Below are 21,833 nucleotides of genomic sequence, written 5' to 3'. Positions count from 1 at the left end.
CTGTTATTGTTTATTTTATGTTGATTAGGCTGGTACTGATTGTGATCAAAGGTCAATTAAAAGCTATTGTACATTTGTCAGGGGTAATCTTGTTACATGGTGGAGTAAAAAGCAATCTACAATAGCTTGTTCTAGTGCTGAAGTTGAGTATAGAGCAATGGCTCATACTACAGCTGAGTTGATGTGGCCTAGATCCTTTGTTCAAAAGCTTAGTTTTCTCATCAGCAAACCTATGGACATGTTCTGTGATAATAAGGCAGCTATTTACATTTCTAGTAATCTAGTCTTTCAAGAGAGGACTAAGCATATTGAAGTTGACTGTCATTTTATTCGAGATGCAGAAAGGAAGAAATTGATTTCCACTCTGTTTGTCAGCTTGAGTAATCAACTTGGAGACTTGTTTACCAAAGCCTTGTTTCGAATGTATTTCTCCAAGAGTGTTCCAAGTTGGGCATGGGTAATATCTATGCTCCAGCTTGAGGGGGAGTGTCGAGTGCATCGGTTCTATGGGTAATAAGTGTGTCAGTTCTCTTAGGGGTACTACTGTAATGTTTTTTTTTTAATTTAAGAATAAAGCACGCTTTTGTCCAGTCTTTAAGTCTTAATTCTAATCATCAGTTGTGAACCCGGTGGTGAGGTGACAAGTGTAAGAACTGTGAGGGGCCAAGGTAGTGAATTTCCAATTACGATTGGGTTAGATCAAGGATCAACTTTATGCTCTTGTTTGTTTGCGCTTATCATGGATGATTTAACCAGAGACATTCAAGATGAGGTTCCTTGGTATATGCTTTTTGCTAATGATATTATTTTGGTGGATGAGACTAAAGCAGGGATTAACGCAGAGTTAGATTTATGGAGATCAACCTTGGAATCACAAGGCTTAAGATAAGTAGAACGAAGATGGAGAGATGTAGATCCAAGCCTCCTCGAATTGAGGAAGCCACCCTAAACCTAGGGTTTTAGTAGGAGCCTTAGGATAGTTTATTTCAGTTCTATACTTAGTTTTATTTTCTATTTTGTAATTGAACCGGCTCAAATTGGTTGCATCCAATTGGTTCAATTTGGTCTAATTTAAGTGAAGTGTTCCTATTGGCTAGTAGGATCTTATATCCTATTGGTTACTTAGGAATCTCAGCTATTTAAAGCGTTTTAAGTTGTTAGGGTAAATAGGTCTTTTTGTTTTAAGTTGTTTATTAGACTCACACTCCTTCCACGATTTTGGAAGAGAGAAAGAATTTAAATTGTATTAGGACTTGGCCGTTAGACCCTTATTATTAATAGAAAACGTGGGAGGCTCCCCCACATAATTTTAGAGTTTTAAAAATACAATTTCATTGCTGTTGCTGCCATTGCTCCCTTGTGTGAGTGTTGCCTTGTGGATCTCAAGGTGAAGGGTGAGTGGACTCTCACAACTCCTTGCGTCTGTCCAGTACCGGGAGGTTCTTCTTCTTCTTCAATCGAACTTCTTCAAGTTGCTGCTGCTGCCTCTGAAGGAGATCAAACCAATAAGTAATTTTAGTTTCTTGCATATATCCTTCCCCTCTTCATCCTCTAACCTAATCCATCCTTTCCCATCAACCCAATCAGATCACTACAGCCAGCCTTCCATCCCCTCCATTAAACCTGCAACTATTCCTTCGAATTTAAGCTTGATCCCCAAGCATTCACCTTCCAACCGTCAGATCTGTGCCAAACTTCCAGCAAACATCCCTCCCTCTCCCTCCTACACTCAATCCCAATTTGAGTCCCATCTGACCATCTAAACCCTAGTTTTCAGCCTAGATCCTTAAACCTAAAACCCAAAACCCTTACCCTAATTCTGCAGATTTTTCTAACTTAACCAAATCCAATTATTTTTATCCCATAATAACCCCCTAAACCTGCATATTAAACCCATATAAGACCCATTCCCAAATTCCCATCCTAAACCCTAGAATTAACCTAAAACCTAGTGTTGTCCATTCGAACCAGCAACCCCTTTTGCTATTGATCCTGTAATCTGGCTCCTAGTAGGTCTCCTACCTACATAGGACTACATTACGGAGTATATGGTGTGTAACTTTGGTTACACTAGGACGGATAATGAGGTGGTGAAAATTGATGAGAGGGAGACTCCACAAAGTGATTATTTTAAGTATCTTGGTTCAATCATAAATAAAGAAGGTGATATGGAGGATGATGTTTCACAGAGATTTAAAATAGGATGGATTAAGTGGAGAGGTGCGTTCAGAGTGTTGAGTGATTGGCGTATCCTTTAGAACTTGAAGGAAAATTTTATAGGACAGTCATACAACCGGCTATGATGTATGGTGCAGAATGTTGAGCAGTTAAGAAGCATCATATAGATAAACTCAATGTAGAGGAGATGAGGATGTTAAGATAGATGAGTGGCAAAACTAAGAAGGATAAAGCAAGGAATGATCATATTAGATCTGGTTTGGGAGTAGCTCTGATACATTATAAGCTACGATAAAGTCATTTGAGGCAGCATGACCATGTTCAACGGAGGCCTTTAGATGCTTCAGTATGTTGGAGTGATTTGATTTAGATTGAAGGAACTAAAAGAGCCAGGGCCAGACCTAAAATGGAGAGGCAGTGCGGAAAGACATGCATAGCTTAGGCCTTGTATCAAGTATAACCTCGAATAGAGCTGATTGGAGGGCAAGGATCCATGTAGCTGACCCCATTTAGTTGGGATAAGGCTGAGTTGTTGTTGTAGACGAGGACCCGGTGGTCCTATTGTAATTTGTTTCTTTTATTCAATATAATACAATCCCCACCCACAGTTTGAGTATTCTGCTCACTACTTAAACCGTGGGCTTTGTTCTCTTCCCTTCTCTCATTTTCTCTTTGACTTCTCTCTTCTCCTCTCTTCTCTTCTTTCTTTCTTATGACCAGGTACTGATTCAGGTTCTGTTATTGTCAAAATATCTATTAAGAATAAAGATGCCTTTAAAGCACTTCTCCTTGTTGGACTACAAATTCATCCAATTTTCCAACAAGTGCCAAAATTGAGCAACCTATAATGTGTTGAAATGCAATATGCATTAACTGTGGCGGTGCCTCTATCCTATTTAATAAGGGGTGGTATAATGAATCCCACAAAGGTAGACTTTTTTTTTTTTTTTTTTTGCTTTTTTCCCTAATGGATGTTCAACAATGGCAAAGGAGGAATTTGCATGATATGGTAGATTATAACAATGGTTTTGAGATGAAAAGACAAGTTCAGGCATATTTATTATTGGGTTGCAAGGAAAGGTTGGGCATGGTGGTGTACAGGAATAAAATGATTATGAAGATATAACACAACTATATAGCACAGAACCAAATTTAAGATACAAAAGGTCTCACACGAACAAAATCCAACTTTGTTTAGGTTTACACTAGAAAGATGGGGCTCAACCTCTTTTATGATAAAAGGATGCATGAAACGTAACTGATGACTTTGAGCAGTGGGCATATGTTGAAACTTAGGATAGCATCAAGCTCACATTCTTCATTTGCCTTTTCACCTGTCCTCTTCTTTGAGCACTGAGTTGCCAAACTCTTGTAGAATTGATCAATCACACATAGGGGTATTATTAATCATTCATTTGTGAAAAGTTCTGATCGTGATGGAAAACTATTTCAGTTGAATCTGAGCAACAGGTCTATAGAAAGACAGTTTGGGAGGTTGAAAGGACATATACTTATGGAACAATATTTTTCTTAGCCCATTAAGACAAGCATCTCTCAGTGGTCTATTTCAGCTTGTGGGATTTGCCCCAAAAGAATCGCTGCCATCCATAAAATCCTCTTTTTTTTTGGTACCTGAAACTTTAAATATGCCATGAAACCTTGAGAAGGTGGCTGGGGATGGAATCCTACTGTGAATGATTTGTCAGAGATGAAATCCCACTGTGAATGGTCACTGAAGTTGCAGAGAGAGGGAGAGAGATGCCCGGTTGTAGAGAGAGAGAGATTGCTGGAGTATGTCTAGATGTAATTGTCCTTACGAGGACTATGAAAAGAAGTTTCTCTTAACAGTAGGAGGATGGGCATTTCCACTATAAATATGAAAGTTAAAAAACCTATAATATGTAACCAGTTCTGCAAACCTATACTATTAACCAATTCTACATTACAGTGTAAAGCTATATATTTGTAGCCTTACAGTCAAGACTGATTGACCCAGCAGCTGGTCCAGAGATGACTGTGGTAATCTGCAACCACGCCACAATTATTGGGTATGAGTACTTGTCATAAAATATTATTTTTAGGTTCCAAATCCACTGTTTCTAAAAAAGGGTGTACCCAGTGCACAAGGTTCCCGTCACTGAGGGGTCTGGAGAGCATAGTTGTCACGGCGGTTAGGCGACCCAAGGCGGTGGGGAGGGGCAAAATTCAAGGCGATACCAACTAGGCGAACAAGGTGGCCAAGGTGCCCGCCTAGGCGACCAAGGCGCCTAAGTCGAACAAGGCGCTTGGATGCCTAGGCGACGCCTTGACAACTATGCTGGAGAGGGTCATAATGTACACAGCCTTACCCCCGCTTCGCAGAGAGGCTGTTTCCCAACTCAAACCGGCGACCACTAGGTCGCAATGGAGCAACATTACTGTTGGGCCGAGGTCTGCCCTCTAGGAACCGGCGGAAAAACCAGATGGAAACAATTAGGAGTTGATTCTCTTTCCTCTTAGTTCAGTATGGAGGATTTCTGCTTCTAGATCTTAATGATAATCATTAGGTAGTTTTGTAAATTGATGAGTGATGACATACACATGACCAATAACTCCATAGTTTTGATATCAAGAAGCTAGGTCTGTAATAGTTTGGAATCCATGACTCATTCTTCTCAGGCCCAGCCGAAAAAGATTAATATCCAAGGCAATGGCAGCACATTCTACAGGGAAATTAGATCAGTGAAAGGACAACTAATGTTCTATTTGAGTAATTTCAACACTTCTCAGAAAAAAAAGGTTAAAACCAAGTCTCTATTTGTAGTAAGTTACTACAAGCCAAGATTGAACATGCAATCCAAGGTTTTGCTGCAGTACATTGACCATGATAAGGGCAACACTCCAGAAACATTAACTATCATACTTATCATGTTCTTGAAGCTCCAATTCCAGTTCTAAAATCTGATCCCATCTATTGCCAGGCCCCTTCTATTACTTCTCTTTTTTCCTTTTTTTTGGTGAGCAACTAGGGATTGTTGCATTGTGTGAGCATGCACATGTGTGTGACTGCTTTTAACAAGCTGCATAGTTCTCCAATGACTATATTCCTATAGGAAGAGACATTCATCTTTCCATTCAAACAATCTATGATTATTATAGAATATAAGCAAGCAGAATCTCCTGGGACTTTAGAGGTTTTTGTATCTCTTCAGATTTCTGTGCTCTCTTATTTCTGTCTAACTATGATTTTTGTGGGTTTTTCCCAGGAATAATTATAGTACATGGCTAAGGTAAATCTACAAATAGGCCTAGAACCTAGCATTTTCAATATTTAACTCAATGTAAGGGTTTGGAAACTGTTTGCGGGGAGCACTATTTGTCAAAGCGGGTATGTGACTGGCATGCTTTTGCAAACTTCTCTCTTTGATAAATGTTTATTAGATTGTTTCCCCTTTGATGGGAGAACCGAACAAGTCATGTGGTTGTGTTCATTTTTTAGCTTCTCCTCTCCTTTCAAGTCTTATCTTTATCAAATCTATGATTGCTCTTCTACAGAAGAAGCGGGATCTCAGTCGGTCTACTACATTATAATGTATAAGGAGGTTAGAAACAAAGTTTGAGACGGAGAAGAATCAAAATTAGTAAGTTGGTGATAAATAAAGTCTACAGAAGGCATTTAAGGATAGAAAGAGAATCCTACCAGTATGTTGGAGGTAGGGTAGGAAGATATTATCCATCTGTGATTTGTCAAAAATTCAATGCTACATTGTTCACTAGAGAACTTGAGAATTTGATGCTTTTTGTTAAGCAACCATAACAGCTAAATTCTTACAAACTAGCAGACATACAGCAAAAGGCTATACATGGTGCTGAAGGAAGATGTGATCCATTTCTGTTTCATTTTGACTTCTCAAAGCCCATCATTGCCAGTGACATGTTTGTGACAATTGTAGATTAATTAGGTATGAAAGGGGGGAAAAAAAAAATACATGACACTTTGAGTACCTCATGTATTAGAGAGTTTGACTATATGACAATTTAGAACAATACCTTGGGCTGTAGAATACGTGAAACATGGTCTTGGTGGATATCGCATTAGCAACAGGGGAAAGAACATTAAGATGCATATTATGGTTGCCAGGAATTGAATTAGGAGAACCATTTCTAGGACGACCAGCTCTTCGCACTCCCAACCTCAGTTCTCCACTTTCACCCCTACAAAACTGTCGTCTAAGCAGACAGAACTTAACATATTAAACGGAAGCAAAAGTTCAAGATAAATTGAGTCGCACATACCTCAGAAAGAGCACTGCATCACCTGAAACAAGATTCTTTTGGCTAACAAATGTACTCCATCCAGTGGTGAGCAGATGGCGCCGTGGCTGACCTGAAAAGTGAACATAAAATTCCGGGAGCTTTTTTTCTTAAAAGCATAGTGTATTTACACTAATCCTATCAAACCCACCTCTGTAAATATGTCGAAATCTCCATTCAACTCCATGAAGGTCCTTGGCAATGAGCTCCTGGGAGGGCCTTTGCTGTTTATAATCCTGCAGTACAAAAAATTGTCTAATTTAGCGTGAGATAAACCAAGAGTAACCCAACTTGACCGATGATCATCGGAGAAAATTGAAGAGAGAAAAAAACTCACCAAGGGAGGGAAGCAGTCCTCTGCAGCTCTACGTGGGACAGAGAACCCACCATGAGTGCTAGTATCAGAAGCTGTTAGCGTTTTACAGAACATATGAGGGGTTGATTTGCAGGGCACAGGTCCATTACCCTCCTCAACCCCCACCTCATTTTCCAGGCACTGGTCCTCTAAATTCCTCTCCGCCAACTGAGCAATACCCACGATTTAAGAGAACGAAAAAGATATAATTTTTTTTTTAAAGGGTAGAATCTAGCTCTGACATGGGAACCTAAATTAGATTTAACAAATTCAATGAAAGTCGAGTCATGAAGGACGAAATATTGATATAAAAGAAAGAATTCGATCCAATTCATCAGGTTTCTTTCACAAATATAACATTAGACAAAAGTAGCCAATGCATAAAACAGCATACACACAAAGGGTAGCTCTGCTAACATGTCAAGGACATACCTCTGGTTGAGGAAACAATGTCACCTGTGTATAGACCTCATCATTCTCTTTGTTGGCCTGAACCCAAGTAAAGAAAATAAAATAAAACCAAAGAAACGGGGAGAGAGAGAATTGTCAAGAAAATACATGGAATTCAATCTAAAAAAAGAAAACCCAATACTTACAAGTAGTTGGACATTAACGACCCTGCAAAATATCTGGGGCTGGAGATTAAAGGTGGGCATTTCTAAGCATGGGAAAGGTGAGGAAGCAGTAGTCTGCTCCAAGTGACCTTGAGGGAAGTAGACGACTACACTCCCTTTCTTGGGCAGGGAGGTGTGAGGGCCAGCACATGCATGCCATAGCTCCAAGTAAATTGAAGAAGTCACGGGAGAAGCAGAGGAAGTTGAAGAACAAGAAGAGGACGATGAAGAAGACAGAGAACAAATAATACCACCAGCCTTGCCATGATCTCCATAGCATGCACTCTTCTCTCCCTCTTTCACTGCCTGGTTCAGGTCAATTTCCATGAACACCTTTATTCTTCTCGTAAGCACACGAAGGAGAAGGGAAAAGAAGAATAAAATGATTCCAAAGGGTGAAGAGAAAAAGAAAAAAACAGTATGAGGAACTTAATACAGAGGCGAACAGAGAAAGGTAAAGCACGAGAGACGAAATGATAGCAGGGAATTCAAGTAAAGTACCCACTACTCTTTAAGCTAAAAAATCATAAGAAAAATAAAATGGAAAGGGTAGCAAAGGATAAAAACAAGAAATTCATATAATGATTCTTCCCCCCCATTCACAGTAGTGAGCAGAGGAAGCAGAAGCAGAAGCAGAGGAGGACATAGATAATTGCCATACAAGCAAAGAAACAGAAGGCAAAAAGCCAATGCTGGTTGTGGGTTTTGGACACAGACTAACGTTATTAATCTGTGAGTGTGTGTGCGTGAGAGAGAGAGAGAAGGGAAGAAGGGGGGGGGGGGGGGGGACAGCCTGAGACAGAACAGAACCCACACCCCCACTACCCCACCCTTTGCTCTGCCTTTTCTTTTTTGTTTTTCTTTATTCTTCTTTTCCTCTCACTTGGCTTTGGTTGGTTGTGGGTTGTGGAAGAGTGGGAAGAAACTGGGATCACCATCCATCCCCGACAAAAATAGGTTTACAACACCATCACCACCACCAAGGAAACCAATTGGTATGGTTAAGCCTTTGAATTCAATCAATTTTGGTTCTGTTTCATATACCGATATCAAAATCCACCACTGACCCACATAAGCAGAAGAAGACATTAGAGAAAAGTAAGTAAAAATAAAGATGAGCTTAAAAGTGGAGTAATGTTTGGTCACTTTGTCATTGATACAGTGGCTGTCTGCTTTCTTTTTCAGTTAAACGCTTCATTGCTTTGAGAATAGTGAGAACAAGAGAGATCATCAGCGGAGGTGTAAATGAGTGCTAGGCTCTTTAATTATAAATTATTAAAATAAAAGAAACTCATGAGTAAGAGAGAGAGAGAGAGAGTGGTGTGGGTGTTGGTGTTGGTGGGGGCCTGAATTTTGGCTGCAAATGAAAAGGGGAGTCTTTGTTGGTAAGACTCCAATGTCTCAGAATCTCCCACTCACGGAGACAATTCGTAGTTGTAGAGAGAGAGAGAGAGAGAGAGAGGATAAGAGAGATGTATTGTTACCCATCAATGGCAATGGGCAATGGGTCTGCGCTTTTGGTGCCAATAAGCCATCTTTGCTCCACTCTTCCCTTTTCGAATACCCAACTCTACAAATCTCTCTCTCTCTCCATTGGGATCCTCGACTTAAAATTTGCCCTAGTCTTGTTCTCTGATTAATAAATTTCTCTCTTTCTCTCTTTCTCTCTCCATCTTTGTTTCTGTTTCAGGCATTCGTGGTGACTTCTCAAACGCGCACACAATCCCTTCCTCTCTCCTTCTCCACCTCTTCCGCGAACTCTTCGACAAAATAAAGAAAAATAAAAAAAGCTGCAAAACTTCCTTCTTTTATGGAGGTCTCAAAACTCAAAAGTGATTCCGACGGCACATTAGAGGCCATGTGTGTCATGTATGCCACCTACCCTCTGCTGTGTCGTCGGATGTGTACTGTCGTCCCACCGGTACCATAGAGGATCCTGGTCCAAAGTGATTGCAAAGGTAATTAAAAGTGATGTATGAGTATGATCGATTTAAAATCAGGGTTTCAGTTCACCGTATCGGATTGATATCGATCATCAACACTAACTCACCATCGATACCAATATTGATAATTGATTCGTATCGATCATATCGGTTGGGTACCGAATCTTTTTTGTTTTTTCACCAAAAATTTAGAATTTAAGTCCACTCACCAATGCCATTATACCACTATATCAGGCATTGGTATCGGGTAAGGTTGATACACCCATCCGATTCCGATTCTTAATACACTATTTAATAGTTAAGGGAGAATGTTCTCTGTGCCAGGGGTGCAAGTTGCGCCCAGGGTGGGTGCAATGACCATCCTGCCCCCTAAGTGGCAAACCCATGTGTTTGGGCGCAGCTTGCGCTGCGACACAGGGAACATGAGCCCTACATTAAACCCACCCAAAGAAAAAGGAATGCTTATTTTTTTTGGGTTTTTTTTTTTTAAAGAAAAGAAGAAAAAAAAAAACCCATTGCCAACATTATACAGTATCAAGTTTTAATCCCACATCATGTGTGCTGTATATAGTCATTAGTCCACAATCTCAAAAAAACTGTGTTGTGTATGTGGGTTTGAACTAATTCAACTATAATTTTTTTCCTCTCAGGTTCCCTACCCGGTATGACTATCCAATTCCTCTCATACAGGGGGGGCGAAAATGGCGAGTTAACCCCATCCGGGCAGTGTGTTCTGGCAAGAAGTTAGATCATCATTTCCGCCCCCTATGAGAGGAACCGGATAGAGAACAGAGAAGATAATGATCCATTCAACCATCTACCTAACCAACAATTTATCCTCAATTTTTCATTTTCATGTGACAAGGAAACACGAATAGATGAAGAAACAAAGTTCACTAACCGTCGAGATATCTAGTTATTCTTGCTTATAAATTATTATTAATGAAATAAATGACTAATAAGCATGATCAAATCATATTTATCTAGAGTTGCTTTTGTCTATTTTATTTTTTTGTTGTGTCCCTACAAGGAAACCCTTTTCATTAGTTTCCTTCGTGATGATCCATCATCATTAAAGATTTGGCACACGAGTTGGGGGAGATTGAAACTCGATAACACTACTTTTCTTTTTTAGGAGGTTAAGAGTTAAAGACTCAATCTCATTGCAAATCAAATCATCAAATGGTTACTTTTAGTTTAGGCTATGTTTGGCTGTAAGTTATCTTGTAAAAATAAAGAACAAAAATTGAATTTTTTGCAGTTTGAAAATTGGTCGGAGTTCACTTGTTCTAGTATTTTGAGTTGGAAAGGAAACCAAGTTAGAACCTCTAATTTCTTCCGTAAAACAAAATGCAGGCTTAATTTAATAATCCTATCAATTAGGCTGCATAACAACATAAAAAGAAATATTTTAAGACTATTCATAGAAATTTTGCCATTATGACGACCCAAAAGGGGTATTGTGGGAAAGGATAGAAAATATACATACACTGTACTATGTAGGATTTAACTAATAAACTACTTAAACAATCAAGAAGGGGAGGAGAGAGAAACTTACTTGTCTAGCCAAAAGGGCCTTGTCCACTCAATCTGGCAACGCTGATATATCGAGGGAATTATGCCTCTCAGGGATTTTCCTAGAACCTCTTTTTGTTAGGAATTTAAAAAAATGTTCCTGTGTATATTATTTTTAAAATTTTGAATGGCTATTTATAACCAAATAGGGGACGGATTTTCATGGGTGAATTAAGAAATTTGTTAGTGAAAATCAATAAAATTTGTTGGCAAAAGTCCGAATTTGCTGATGAAAATCCCAATTCATTGACGAAATATTTTCTTTTTCGTTGGCGAATTGCAAGATTCGCCCTGGATTCGGTCGAAGAAAAAGGTTGACATTCGTTGGCGAATTCCCAAATTCGCCAACAACAAATTATGGTTTTCGTTGGTGAATTCTGATTTTGGCAATTTTTATGGGAACCCTCTAAGAATGTTTCCAAATTTTTTGTAGGAACGAGCATCCTTGTTAGGGAAGAGTGATCAGTACTTCCTGGATTAAATCGAGATGATGATTTATTAATATCCAAAAGGATTCTTTAGGGTGACAAAATCCAGTGTCTACAATCATTGAGACGTATGGAAGATCCTCTATCATATCGATTAACTCATGTACTACCAAGTGGTAAATAGTGAAACATTATACTTCACTAGGCATAGTGAATGCCTAGACCCTATACAAAACTTAACTTTTGCTTTTCTTTTCAAAAATGATTTCACTTCCTTTCACTTTTCTTTACTTGCAAACAAATGAAACATGCATGAGACATGAAAATTTAAAAGCAAATACAATATTCCTCTCAAGAATCAAACAAAGAATAAAAAACATTTAAGGGAGGGACTACATGACATATCCATCCTTGAAAAAATATGCCTAAATTTATATAAATCCAATATCTATGAAGTATCATACTCCATTAAATAACTCATCTGTTAAACTGTTCTGAGTTTCAATACTCTGGTTGAGTTGGACCCATTAAATAGTATATCAGAACTCAACACAGACTCAATTTTTCTTGAAAACACATATTTTCCCTTTCATTTATAGATTTGACAAGTGATGAATGAACCTTTACAATTGATATGCCTAATCAAATTTATGGATGTGAGAGTATTTGGTAGCAAAACTAAATTTCTGGGCCCCAACCATGTTCAGGCTTCCCAATAGAATCCCAAATATTCTATTAAAAACTTTGGGTTGTAGTCCTTATTGCTAAGGTTTTTAAATGTAACAATTCTTGTTGCCTCCTTCTTTTCTCTCTCTCTTCCCTTTTAAAAAGTAAGCCCATCTCATCTTTCATAATGGGATATAGACCATTCTAACAGGTGGGCCTTAAGTTGTTGCAAGGAGCTAGGAGTTCAAGTTAATACCAGTTTGGTCTCCTAGCTTTCTCTGGTGCACCATCTGCCGTCAACAACTACTCATTAAAAATTGTCCTTCTCTCCCCCTCCTCTCCTCTCTTCTGTCACTTCTGATCTAACCTTACCATAAGGTTAAATATGCTTTTAGCTTCATCTGAAAGGTTAAATAAAAGGAAAGTAAAAAACATCTCGAAAAGTAAAGAGAAGGGAAATGCAGGGAAATGCAAAAAATAAAAGAGGTGAATTGTTATCATCACTAAGATTTGTTATTTTTTAAATATCACAAGACATTTATTCTATCACGTGCAAAGATGATATACTCATTCCGATTATTGGACAGAGAGAACGTGGTCTAGATAAGATACATGTTAAAATTTAGAGTCTAATTCAATCAAAGGAAAGAGTTTGCTACACGGATAATGTGCAATTTTATGTCATGGTGGAGGGACATTATGGGAAAACACTAAAAATATGGGGGTATATGAGACATTTTAGGACTCGGCTTTGGTGCAGCACTCTGCTCGCGCTGCATGTGCAGCACCAGACACAACGAGGTGTGCAAAGACCACCTTACCCTTGCTCGAGTGCTTTATCTGAGCAGGGGTAAGGTGGTCTTTGCATGCCTCATTGTGTCTGACACTACACGTGCTGTACGAGCAGGGTGCTGCACAGGAGCCTTTTTAAATATTTTATAGGAATAGTGCTATAGTAATCCGAATCTTATGAAGAATACCTGCATGTAATTTTGAGCGTTGTACATATCTTTTACCCTTCAATTAAATATTCCTTTTTGCATTGGCAAAAGAGAGAGAGAGAGAGGTAGGACTGTAGGAGACAAGAGAAGCAGAGAAGAGAAGAGATAAAGAAGTGGGGGTAGAGGGAATTGCAATGGGCTGTCGATGTCAGGAGAAAAGCCCTCGAGATTCAAGCCGGTTCCTCCTTCTGCTTTTGCTTCTGCTCTACACAGTATTCACTCAGTAGGTACTATCCATTCTCACTGTTTGCTTGAAAATCACAATTCAAGATAACAACAACACAGTACACACACACTCTCTCTCTCTCTCTTCACTCCTCCCACCTCCCACTTTCTTTCCTCTTAAATTACTTTCGTTGTTTGTTTGTGACTAAAAATGGGATTGGATGGTCTATTCCAAACTGTCCGTATCTCTGTGACTTTGTATGTTGTGGGGTTCCTTTTCTCTGATTCCTTTTGGGTCCCCGTCCCCCCAAACCCCCCCCCCCCCCCCGCTTTCATCGTATCTACCTTTTCTTTCACAAGTTTTTCTCTTTTTCTCCCCCGCCCTGTACCCCAATTCCCCCAAAAACCATCAACCACACAGTCATTATATATATGGAGTTGGGCATTGATCTGAATGACTGATCCCTTCCCTTGTAAGCAATCTCTTGGTTGTTTTGGGTTCATGATTCAAGGTATGGGTATCGTATTCGTATCTTTGGTACCTAATATCAATATGGTTTATTCTAATTCGGTATCGATAGTGATCAATACGATGCATATACATAAACGAAAAAAAATATGATGATCGACACAATGATTTATGTGTCTATCTTTCTCCTTAAACTAAAAATAAAAATAAAAAAAAATAATAAATTTATTTTTCTTTGCTTCCAAACATGGCCTAAAACCCTGATTGACTCTTGGTTTATGTATCAAAACAAAAGCACAACACACCAAATAAGCAGCTGCTCCCAAGTCCCACCCCATGTTATATCCCAATTTCCATATCTATGCATCTTGGACCACATCTGATCCATGCCACCTTTTTGTTTCACCTTAATTTAGAGTTTATCTTGTCTAAAGTAATAGGTTGGCCCAGGAATTTCGTCTTGATTTGTTATTTTTTTATTTTTTTATTTGGAGGAGTGGGGAGGGGAGGGGAGGGAAGTGTCCTCTTAAATAACATACCACTTGGTTTTTCTTCATCCATAGTAAAGGGAGAATCTCTTCACCATGGATATCTGACTTTTTGAATATATATATATATATATTTGTAATTTTCTCTTTATCCATCCCAACATCCTCATCTTATCTATAGTTAATTTGCAATTATAATCTTTGAAAATAAAAATAAAAATAAATATTTTGAGGGAACATGAATGTGTGAATCTAAAGCTGTTTAGGGGTGTAGTTTATCAATGGAAATAATTAAGGAGTTGGAGAATAAAACAAGAGTATAATTAAATGAATGAATCAATAATAATGTCATGGCAATATCAGATGCTTAGATTCTAAGTTTCTATTAGATGAAGTGAAGTGAAGTGAAGTGAAGCTTTAGTGGGTCTCATTAATGGAGGGAGCAAATGGCATCCCAATGATTACAAAAGCTTCTAGCTTGGATTGTGGCATCTCAAGAATAATTTCAGTTCAAATGCTTAGGAAAGCTAATTAAGCACTTAGAATCTTCCCCTAAAAGAGAGAAAAGGGTCATCTCCTTAGTCCATAGTCATGATTAATGCACAGAAAATAAACACCATTGCCAAAGCTATGGAATCATAATTAAAGCGTTAATTAAGCATCGTTTGGTAAAATTGATTTGAATAATACATTATTTTCCTCCTCCTTAAACTTTTGTGAAAAAAAATTAAAAAAATGCACAATGCTGGAGTGCAGATTCCAACCAAGGTTTTAGGTATCAGTGCATAGGGGTTATGCGCACGCGGCAATCAATGAGAGCACGCACTGGCATCACGAGGGTGGGATTTTTGCCTTTCATAAGGATGGGACAGTCATTTTATCGTCCATAAGTGTCTGGGCGTAGCCCCTATGTCCCCCACAAAGAACATTTCTCCATAAATTAAAAGGACTGAATTTCCCATTCACCAAGGAGCGGGAGAGGGCGAAACGGATATTAAAACCCTGAGAGAGATTTGTCAGTTGTGAATCCTAGGATGATGGGTAGAGGAAAACTTTATCCAAATTAAAAAGTGGGAGTGTCTTTTGTTTTACTCTTACTTTATCTTCTACATTGATCAAGAGTTCAAAATCCATTGGACCAAGGATACAAAACCACGAGAGCTTAAGACTAATAATCAATCGTGGGCCAGCCCAGGGCTGAGAGAGACATCTGTGGCCAAATGGACCGGCACACAACACTTACAAGAAAGTTGTCTGGTTCACATTGCACCTAATTAACAAAGTTTTTGTAGAATGGGTTCTGTTCTGGTTTGATAGTTTGTTGACAGAAATACCTGCCCGACCAGAAAATTAAAGAATCTTCAATAATTTTCTCTTGTGTCTCTCTCTCTCTCTCTTCCACTTTTTAAAATGATTCTTTTACCCCTTAATGGGTGGAAGAGAGTGATGGACACGTCACACATAGGCTGTTAGCGTATGGTATACTGTTAGCATACTCAGTCTTTTCTCTTTTCTCTTTTCTTAGGATTGAGTTCTCTGTTTGGGACCATAGCATACATTAACGCTTCCTGGGTTTTTCTCTCTCCTCACCCAACACCCAACACCCAACACCCAACAGGGGTAGAAATATCATTCATAAGTGGAGAGAAATAGACATTTGGAGGAGTTAGCGTATATTAGGCTTTGGACAGTGAATATTATCTTCTTTTTTTTTTTTTAAATAATTTATTTTTGTTAATTTATGGTTCAATGATTTCATAAGATTGTGCAATGCAATTTTATTGTTTTATATTTAATTCCGATTGTATCTACACAAATGAATGGCTTAGGATCAATTGATTCCTAGCAAACTCATGGAGAAGTAGCTTGAATTATAGTGGAATAAGAGGAGCCGTTCTAGGAAATGTTTGTCATTTAGTAGTTTAGGTGAAACTTTATTGTGGACAATTAGACTTCCAAGATTTTTGTTTGTGAGATGGTAAGAAAATATAACTTTGAAAAACTTAGGATTAGGAGAAAATGTATAATGGATTGTTGAATATAAGCATGTATGGACATATATAGAATATATATGTTAATCGAAGAATATGTATTGATTTCATAAAAAAAAATATATAAATTATTTGATTGAATTGGGCTCTGAAATTAGACACGTGACACAGGGGTGTGCGAAATGATCACTGCAACCCATGGAACCCCATAAATGACTAAGGGAGCGACGGTCCTTTTGCGTGCCCCTGTGTCAGGGCAAGAGGGCGGCGTGTCTGGCGCGATTGAGTGACGTTCTTTCTCCCAAGAAATAAAAACAGATTAAATTAATTTACATGAATCCATTACAAAACAATAGAAAGTGTATATAGAATGCCAAGAATAACCAAAATTTTAATCGATTTAGTATGTATAATTGGTTCAATAACATACCAAGTTTGAATCGGTTAAAATTCAACTATTTTTTTAGTTTAATAATAATCCAAATTGTTTAATAAACGATTTTACGGTTTATAATCAAACCAACTCAATTAATAAACAATTTATCAATTAATCCAATTTAAACGATTCAATTCGATTTGCAATGAACACCCTTATTGATGTACAATGCCTATGTCTATGTTGGAATCTAGTCTACTTTGGTGGGGTGTGGGCACATTATGAAAGTGGTTTGGTACACACAAACGGTGCCAAGGACCCCATTTTTGTAATTAGGTTTCACATCTATCATAGTAAACACAACTCTTTGAGACATCTTTTAACACATAAAAGGACTTGCTTGAGAGTGGTCATTTTCTCATCCACTCCAAATTAGGGGTGACAAGGGCACAATAGTGGCTTCAAGTGGGCAGATTTCATTATCAATTAATGAGGTAAACTTGAGACTCTCTAGTTTGACAATCAACCCAATGAGGCCATCTTAAATTTGTAATGTTTCATTATCTATTTTGAGTAAAATAACAATCAAATATAAGATAAGAAAGATGTCTCCTTCCACACTATATAGGATAAGAAATATCAATCACATTTTTTTTTTTAATCAGGATCGGGTGGGGTTCTTTCTCCCCTCTCTTGGGTTGTGGCGATTATTTCGTGCACCTTGTGTTAGGGCACAGGGGTGGCGTTCTTTCTCCCCTCTTTTAAATAGATAAATTATAAGAACCATTAGAGAGATAGGGATCAATAGAGAAATATAAGACAAAGAGAAAGAGGAATAGGCACCTCTTTGTTTTAAGGGAAAAACTTCTAGACTTCAGAATAGGAAATCAATTCCCTTATTATTGTTATGGGAAAGAGAATGCTACCTGGGTAAGTGCGGTACGTTGCCTGTGTTTGTCGCCCACACATAGGGGTCGGCAAAATGATCGCTACATCTTCAAAAAATTCTGCCTTTCCATGGGGTGTGGCAATCATTTCACCTACCCCTGTGTGACTGTGTCAGGACACGGGAGCAACATACTGCACACGTCCAGGTAACCTTATTTCTCCCTTTTGTTATTATCAAATCTTCATTAGTTCATTGTTTGTCAATCTGGCCTACAGATTTTCTCATCATATTTAGTTGGGCTGCTTTAATGTTGAGTCTGACCTTGATGGATTGGGTTATCTTGTTATTGTCGGCAACTTTTTGAAATTGGACACCTTAATAGGAATTTTTATCACCTTAAATACAGTACACTTCAAGTGCACCAAAAAGGTACATCTGACGGTGCATCTTAAAGTGATTTTATTTAAAACACTCCCCCAAATATATGTGCACAGTCAGATATACCTTTTTGATGCATTTAAGAATGTACCGTACTTGGGGGATAAAGGTCCAATTAATAGTAGTCTATTCTGGAAGAAAAAGGAGGGGGGGGGGGGAAGGAGGGAACTCATTTGTCCAGTCTTCGGTTCGGTGTTGTATTGACCAAGGGTGTAAAAAAATGGAATCTGGACCATAACCTGTATCAAAAACCTTATTGGGTAGTTTCCATTTCGGATTTTTAGAAACTGGCATAACGAAACTGATCAGATCGATCGAATGGACCAAAATTGAAAATTGGAAAAACTGATAAAAAGCAATATTGTTACGCTATTTTTTTTTTATATATATGGAAAATGAAATGAATTGGTATCAAGCGATAGTAAATTGGTAACAGCCCGTTAAGAAAAATTGATAAGAAATTGAAACTGAACAGAGCTCAAACCAAACAACACCTTAACCGTCTGACTTCAGTTTGGTCCAGTAAATGCATAAAACCAATTTAAACCGATAAAAACTGACCATTTGACACTCTCAAGTAGTCTCATGTCTAATTTTAGAGCCTAATGCAATCAAATATCTTCGTGTGGATTGGCATGCATCCCCATGTATATCTATGCATATCTACAATACTTCGATCACTACCTTACACATTAGGGTCTCTCTGATCTGCCATCCGATAGATATTTGGGTTTTTTTTATAAGTATCAAGGTGAATTATTCTTTAAAAAAAATTCACTTTTTTTTTTCTCTTTGATATAAGACACTATTATCTTTATCACATTAATGGTGTGGGTAAACCGGAGATCAGATGATGGAGTCTCAGCAGAGCAACTAAATGGTAGAGCAGCTTTAATGAAAAGAGTGAATAAAGAGAGGAGAGAGACTCTCAGAGGGAAGTATACAGTGACAGCGTGTACTTCCTTTTCCATATTAATATATTATACATGGTCAAAAATACCCTTTCCTATGCTAATCCAAAAGGTCAGATGCCATAGATGTGGAGATTCCCTCCTCACCATGGGTGTAGAGAAACTCGGTCATCCTTAATATATTGCTCCGAGGCATGTTAGACAAGACCTGAGCTTATTAATCAATCTTTTATTTTATTCAAAGATCTGGGCTTTGGGGCCTAAACTCTGGCGTCACCAACACCTGGGCTTCGACTTGGGCCTGAAACAGTCGGCTCACCTTCAGCTGGGGATTGGGCTGGGCTTAGGATTGGGCTTCTTTTATCCTTATTATTGTTGACATAGCGACAGTCCTTTCGGATCTCTCCTTGATCACCTGTTAAGGGATTGTTCTGAGAGAGCAAAAGTAGAGCTCTTGAGAATTGCAGGTGAAAGTAGTCATTATCAGAACCCATCTTCTCTACAAAAGGAGCAGTTCTGGGATCAGAAGCCAGTTGTTGATCGATTAGCAAGAGTCCTTTGTGAGCTAAAATGTTCTTGAAGTACATGTTGTCAAGAACCATTGGTGTTTCAAGATCATTCCTTGCATACTGTACTGCCTTTGGGTCCGGGTCTTGTGAAGGGCACCTATGTCGGAGGCGCTCGCCGTACTCGGGAGCCATGGTGGGATCGATGTCAGGATATAATCTACCTACGATGTTCAGGCAGTGAACTCTACCCACTGAGTGAGCTCCTGGAAATTGCAGAACCAAATATATAATCAGCTCAGCATTAACAGATGTATATAAGCATGCTGAAACTCATCCTTAAAAGCTAGCCACTAAAGAGAGGGTGTCCAAATCCATCCACATCGGGTTATTCACATCCGATGTGAAATTATTGCTTTCGTGTGGAATCCCAACAATCAAGAACTATGGAGATACATACGTACGTACCAAGTAAGGAAACTATTCCTTCCACATCGATTCCAATGGAATCAAATCGTGAAAGCACCAAGGAAATGTTGTCGTTATGGTTGGGGATGAAATCAATAAGCTCTGCAACATAACTTTCCGTTGAGTCGAGGGCCGGCCGGTTTTCATATCGATATGTGGCCCACCTAGCTGTAACATGAGTAGCACAAGATGAGTGTGTGTTATTGGTGAAGCTTGATCTCAATTTAATCCAAGAGGTACTATTAATTATTCTTCAATATCCAAGATCTTTATTCCCTCCTGTTCCCTGCCCGGTCAAGTTCCCCAATACCCCTAACAAGGGGGCACAATGATCACCCTACCCCTACATAGGTGGGGTCCACCTCCTCTTATTAGTGGGATTGGGGAACTGGGCCGGGCAGGGAACTGGAGGAGATATGATTATTTTCCCACAATATCAGTGATCCAATTATAGAGGTTGATCCCGAGTTAGGGTTTAATTTGTAATTTGTAATTTACAAAATAGTGAAAGCTCTAGTTTAATGGTATATAGCTCATTTGGGGTGAATCACGTAAATACTTGTGTTCCGACTACGTTAATTTTTATTTAACAAAAAGAAAGAAATAGCTGACCATGACAACACCATCTCTTGCTGAGAGAGCTACGATATCTGCGCATGAAACAGTGAGGGGACATTCGCTTTCGAGGGCAGCTTTAATCGTGTCTATATACTTAAAATTTCTCATTCCAAAGCTCCGATTCGATGTCTTCTCCGATACTATGCCTTCCTTTGTATCCAGCAAAAGAGAGGCATCACATGACTGCAACAACCAACAACATTAATAGACGAAGAAATACATCAATTTGATTAAAATGGTACGTAAAACCAATATATATTACTGTTCATGATATGAAATGAAATTAAGTTACCTTACCTTAACGATGCAATCATGGAAGATATTTCTGAGCCATGAAACCGCGGTATTGCCGTGCTTATTATACAGTTGGGTTACTTGTTCTTTGATGATTTCTTCGGCTCTTGGGCAGCTCTCGTTGTAATAATTTAACTGAAGATCACACTCACCTGATTCCCACCCATTAAAAAAAAAAAAAGAAAAAAAAAAAAAAAGGGTTAGCCATGAAATTAAACAACCAAAAACTTGTGTAATTAATAATCTAATCTCATTTCAAGTCTTAATTACCTGCAGGTAACAGTAAGAGCAAAGGTAATAATAGAAGAACAGAGGTTGTGGCCATGGTCATCTCCTTAATTGGTTGCTCCTCCCTTAACAGACCTTAGAACAGCTTATTGGGAGGTAGTGACAATTAATGTGTGATTCGTATCTATTTATTAAGGAGAAAGTATGAGTATGGGAAGAGGTTGGGGCGGTGGAAGTGTGGATCGAAGTGCGCCAAATGCCACACAGCACTAACTGCACCATTGACGTTGGGCGGCCACCGGATTCTCTTCAGCGTGCGAGAGTTGTGAGACCTGAGAGTCACTGCAGCCTCCAATACCACATTAAAATATAAAATAGACATGATTAGTCACTATGAAATTTGAATTATAAAACTAAGGAGTAAGGACCCCACGGCTCAAAACTGGAAATTAATTAACCAAATTTTTGGATGCCCTGGAACGGGTATGAGATTTGGATCGGGCTTGACCCAATACACAAATTAAAGGCTGGGTTTCTACTGTTTGGCTGAGTTTAATTTAACTGTTACTGTGGTCTCGGCTTAGTTCTTTATTAGAAAATTAATTAGGATTCTGTTAGGGTGAACCCATTGCGGCTTTATATATAGTTTCATAAACCTTTCATAGAAAGAGTTTCAGGAAATTTAAAAAATATATGGGAAAGAGAACGCTGCATGGGCCTCTAGAGCCTGCACATTCACGTTGGCTAATGAGAGTGCATGCACAAACATCGACCTGCGTGGGAAAGAGAACGCTGCATGGGCCTCTAGAGCCTGCACAATCTCATTGGCCAATGGGAGTGCATGCACAAACATCGACTTGGGTGGGATTTTCACCTTTCCATATATAGGGACACGGCGGTTTTGTGTCTAGGCGAATTAGTCTCGCTGGCCATGCGACC

At 38.7% G+C, this 21,833-nt stretch overlaps 2 protein-coding genes across 2 annotated transcripts in view; both read right to left on the bottom strand.

The window, feature by feature from the left end:
• LOC122649003 (auxin response factor 4-like) overlaps positions 1-8,196 on the bottom strand; it is a 28,704-nt gene extending 20,508 nt beyond the window's left edge. Inside the window, exons 1-6 of the mRNA XM_043842348.1 lie at positions 7,423-8,196; positions 7,259-7,315; positions 6,809-6,994; positions 6,623-6,707; positions 6,454-6,544; positions 6,208-6,372 (exon numbers count right to left, since the gene is read on the bottom strand). Of these exons, the coding sequence (XP_043698283.1) occupies positions 6,208-6,372; positions 6,454-6,544; positions 6,623-6,707; positions 6,809-6,994; positions 7,259-7,315; positions 7,423-7,767 (929 nt within the window). The 5' untranslated portion in view covers positions 7,768-8,196. The remainder of the gene's footprint in view (positions 1-6,207; positions 6,373-6,453; positions 6,545-6,622; positions 6,708-6,808; positions 6,995-7,258; positions 7,316-7,422) is intronic.
• A 10,697-nt stretch (positions 8,197-18,893) lies between these two features.
• LOC122647245 (peroxidase 21-like) lies at positions 18,894-21,011 on the bottom strand. Its single transcript, XM_043840691.1, is given in 6 exon segments — positions 18,894-19,552; positions 19,755-19,884; positions 19,887-19,922; positions 20,367-20,555; positions 20,670-20,818; positions 20,937-21,011. Coding segments are annotated over 6 exon segments (1,077 nt in total). The 5' UTR covers positions 20,998-21,011; the 3' UTR covers positions 18,894-19,040.
• Between the last annotated feature and the right edge of the window lie 822 nt (positions 21,012-21,833).

This window comes from Telopea speciosissima, chromosome 1 (assembly GCF_018873765.1).
Source record: "Telopea speciosissima isolate NSW1024214 ecotype Mountain lineage chromosome 1, Tspe_v1, whole genome shotgun sequence".
In the NCBI taxonomy this organism is placed as follows: domain Eukaryota; kingdom Viridiplantae; phylum Streptophyta; class Magnoliopsida; order Proteales; family Proteaceae; genus Telopea; species Telopea speciosissima.
This window is presented reverse-complemented; position numbering and strand designations above follow the sequence as displayed.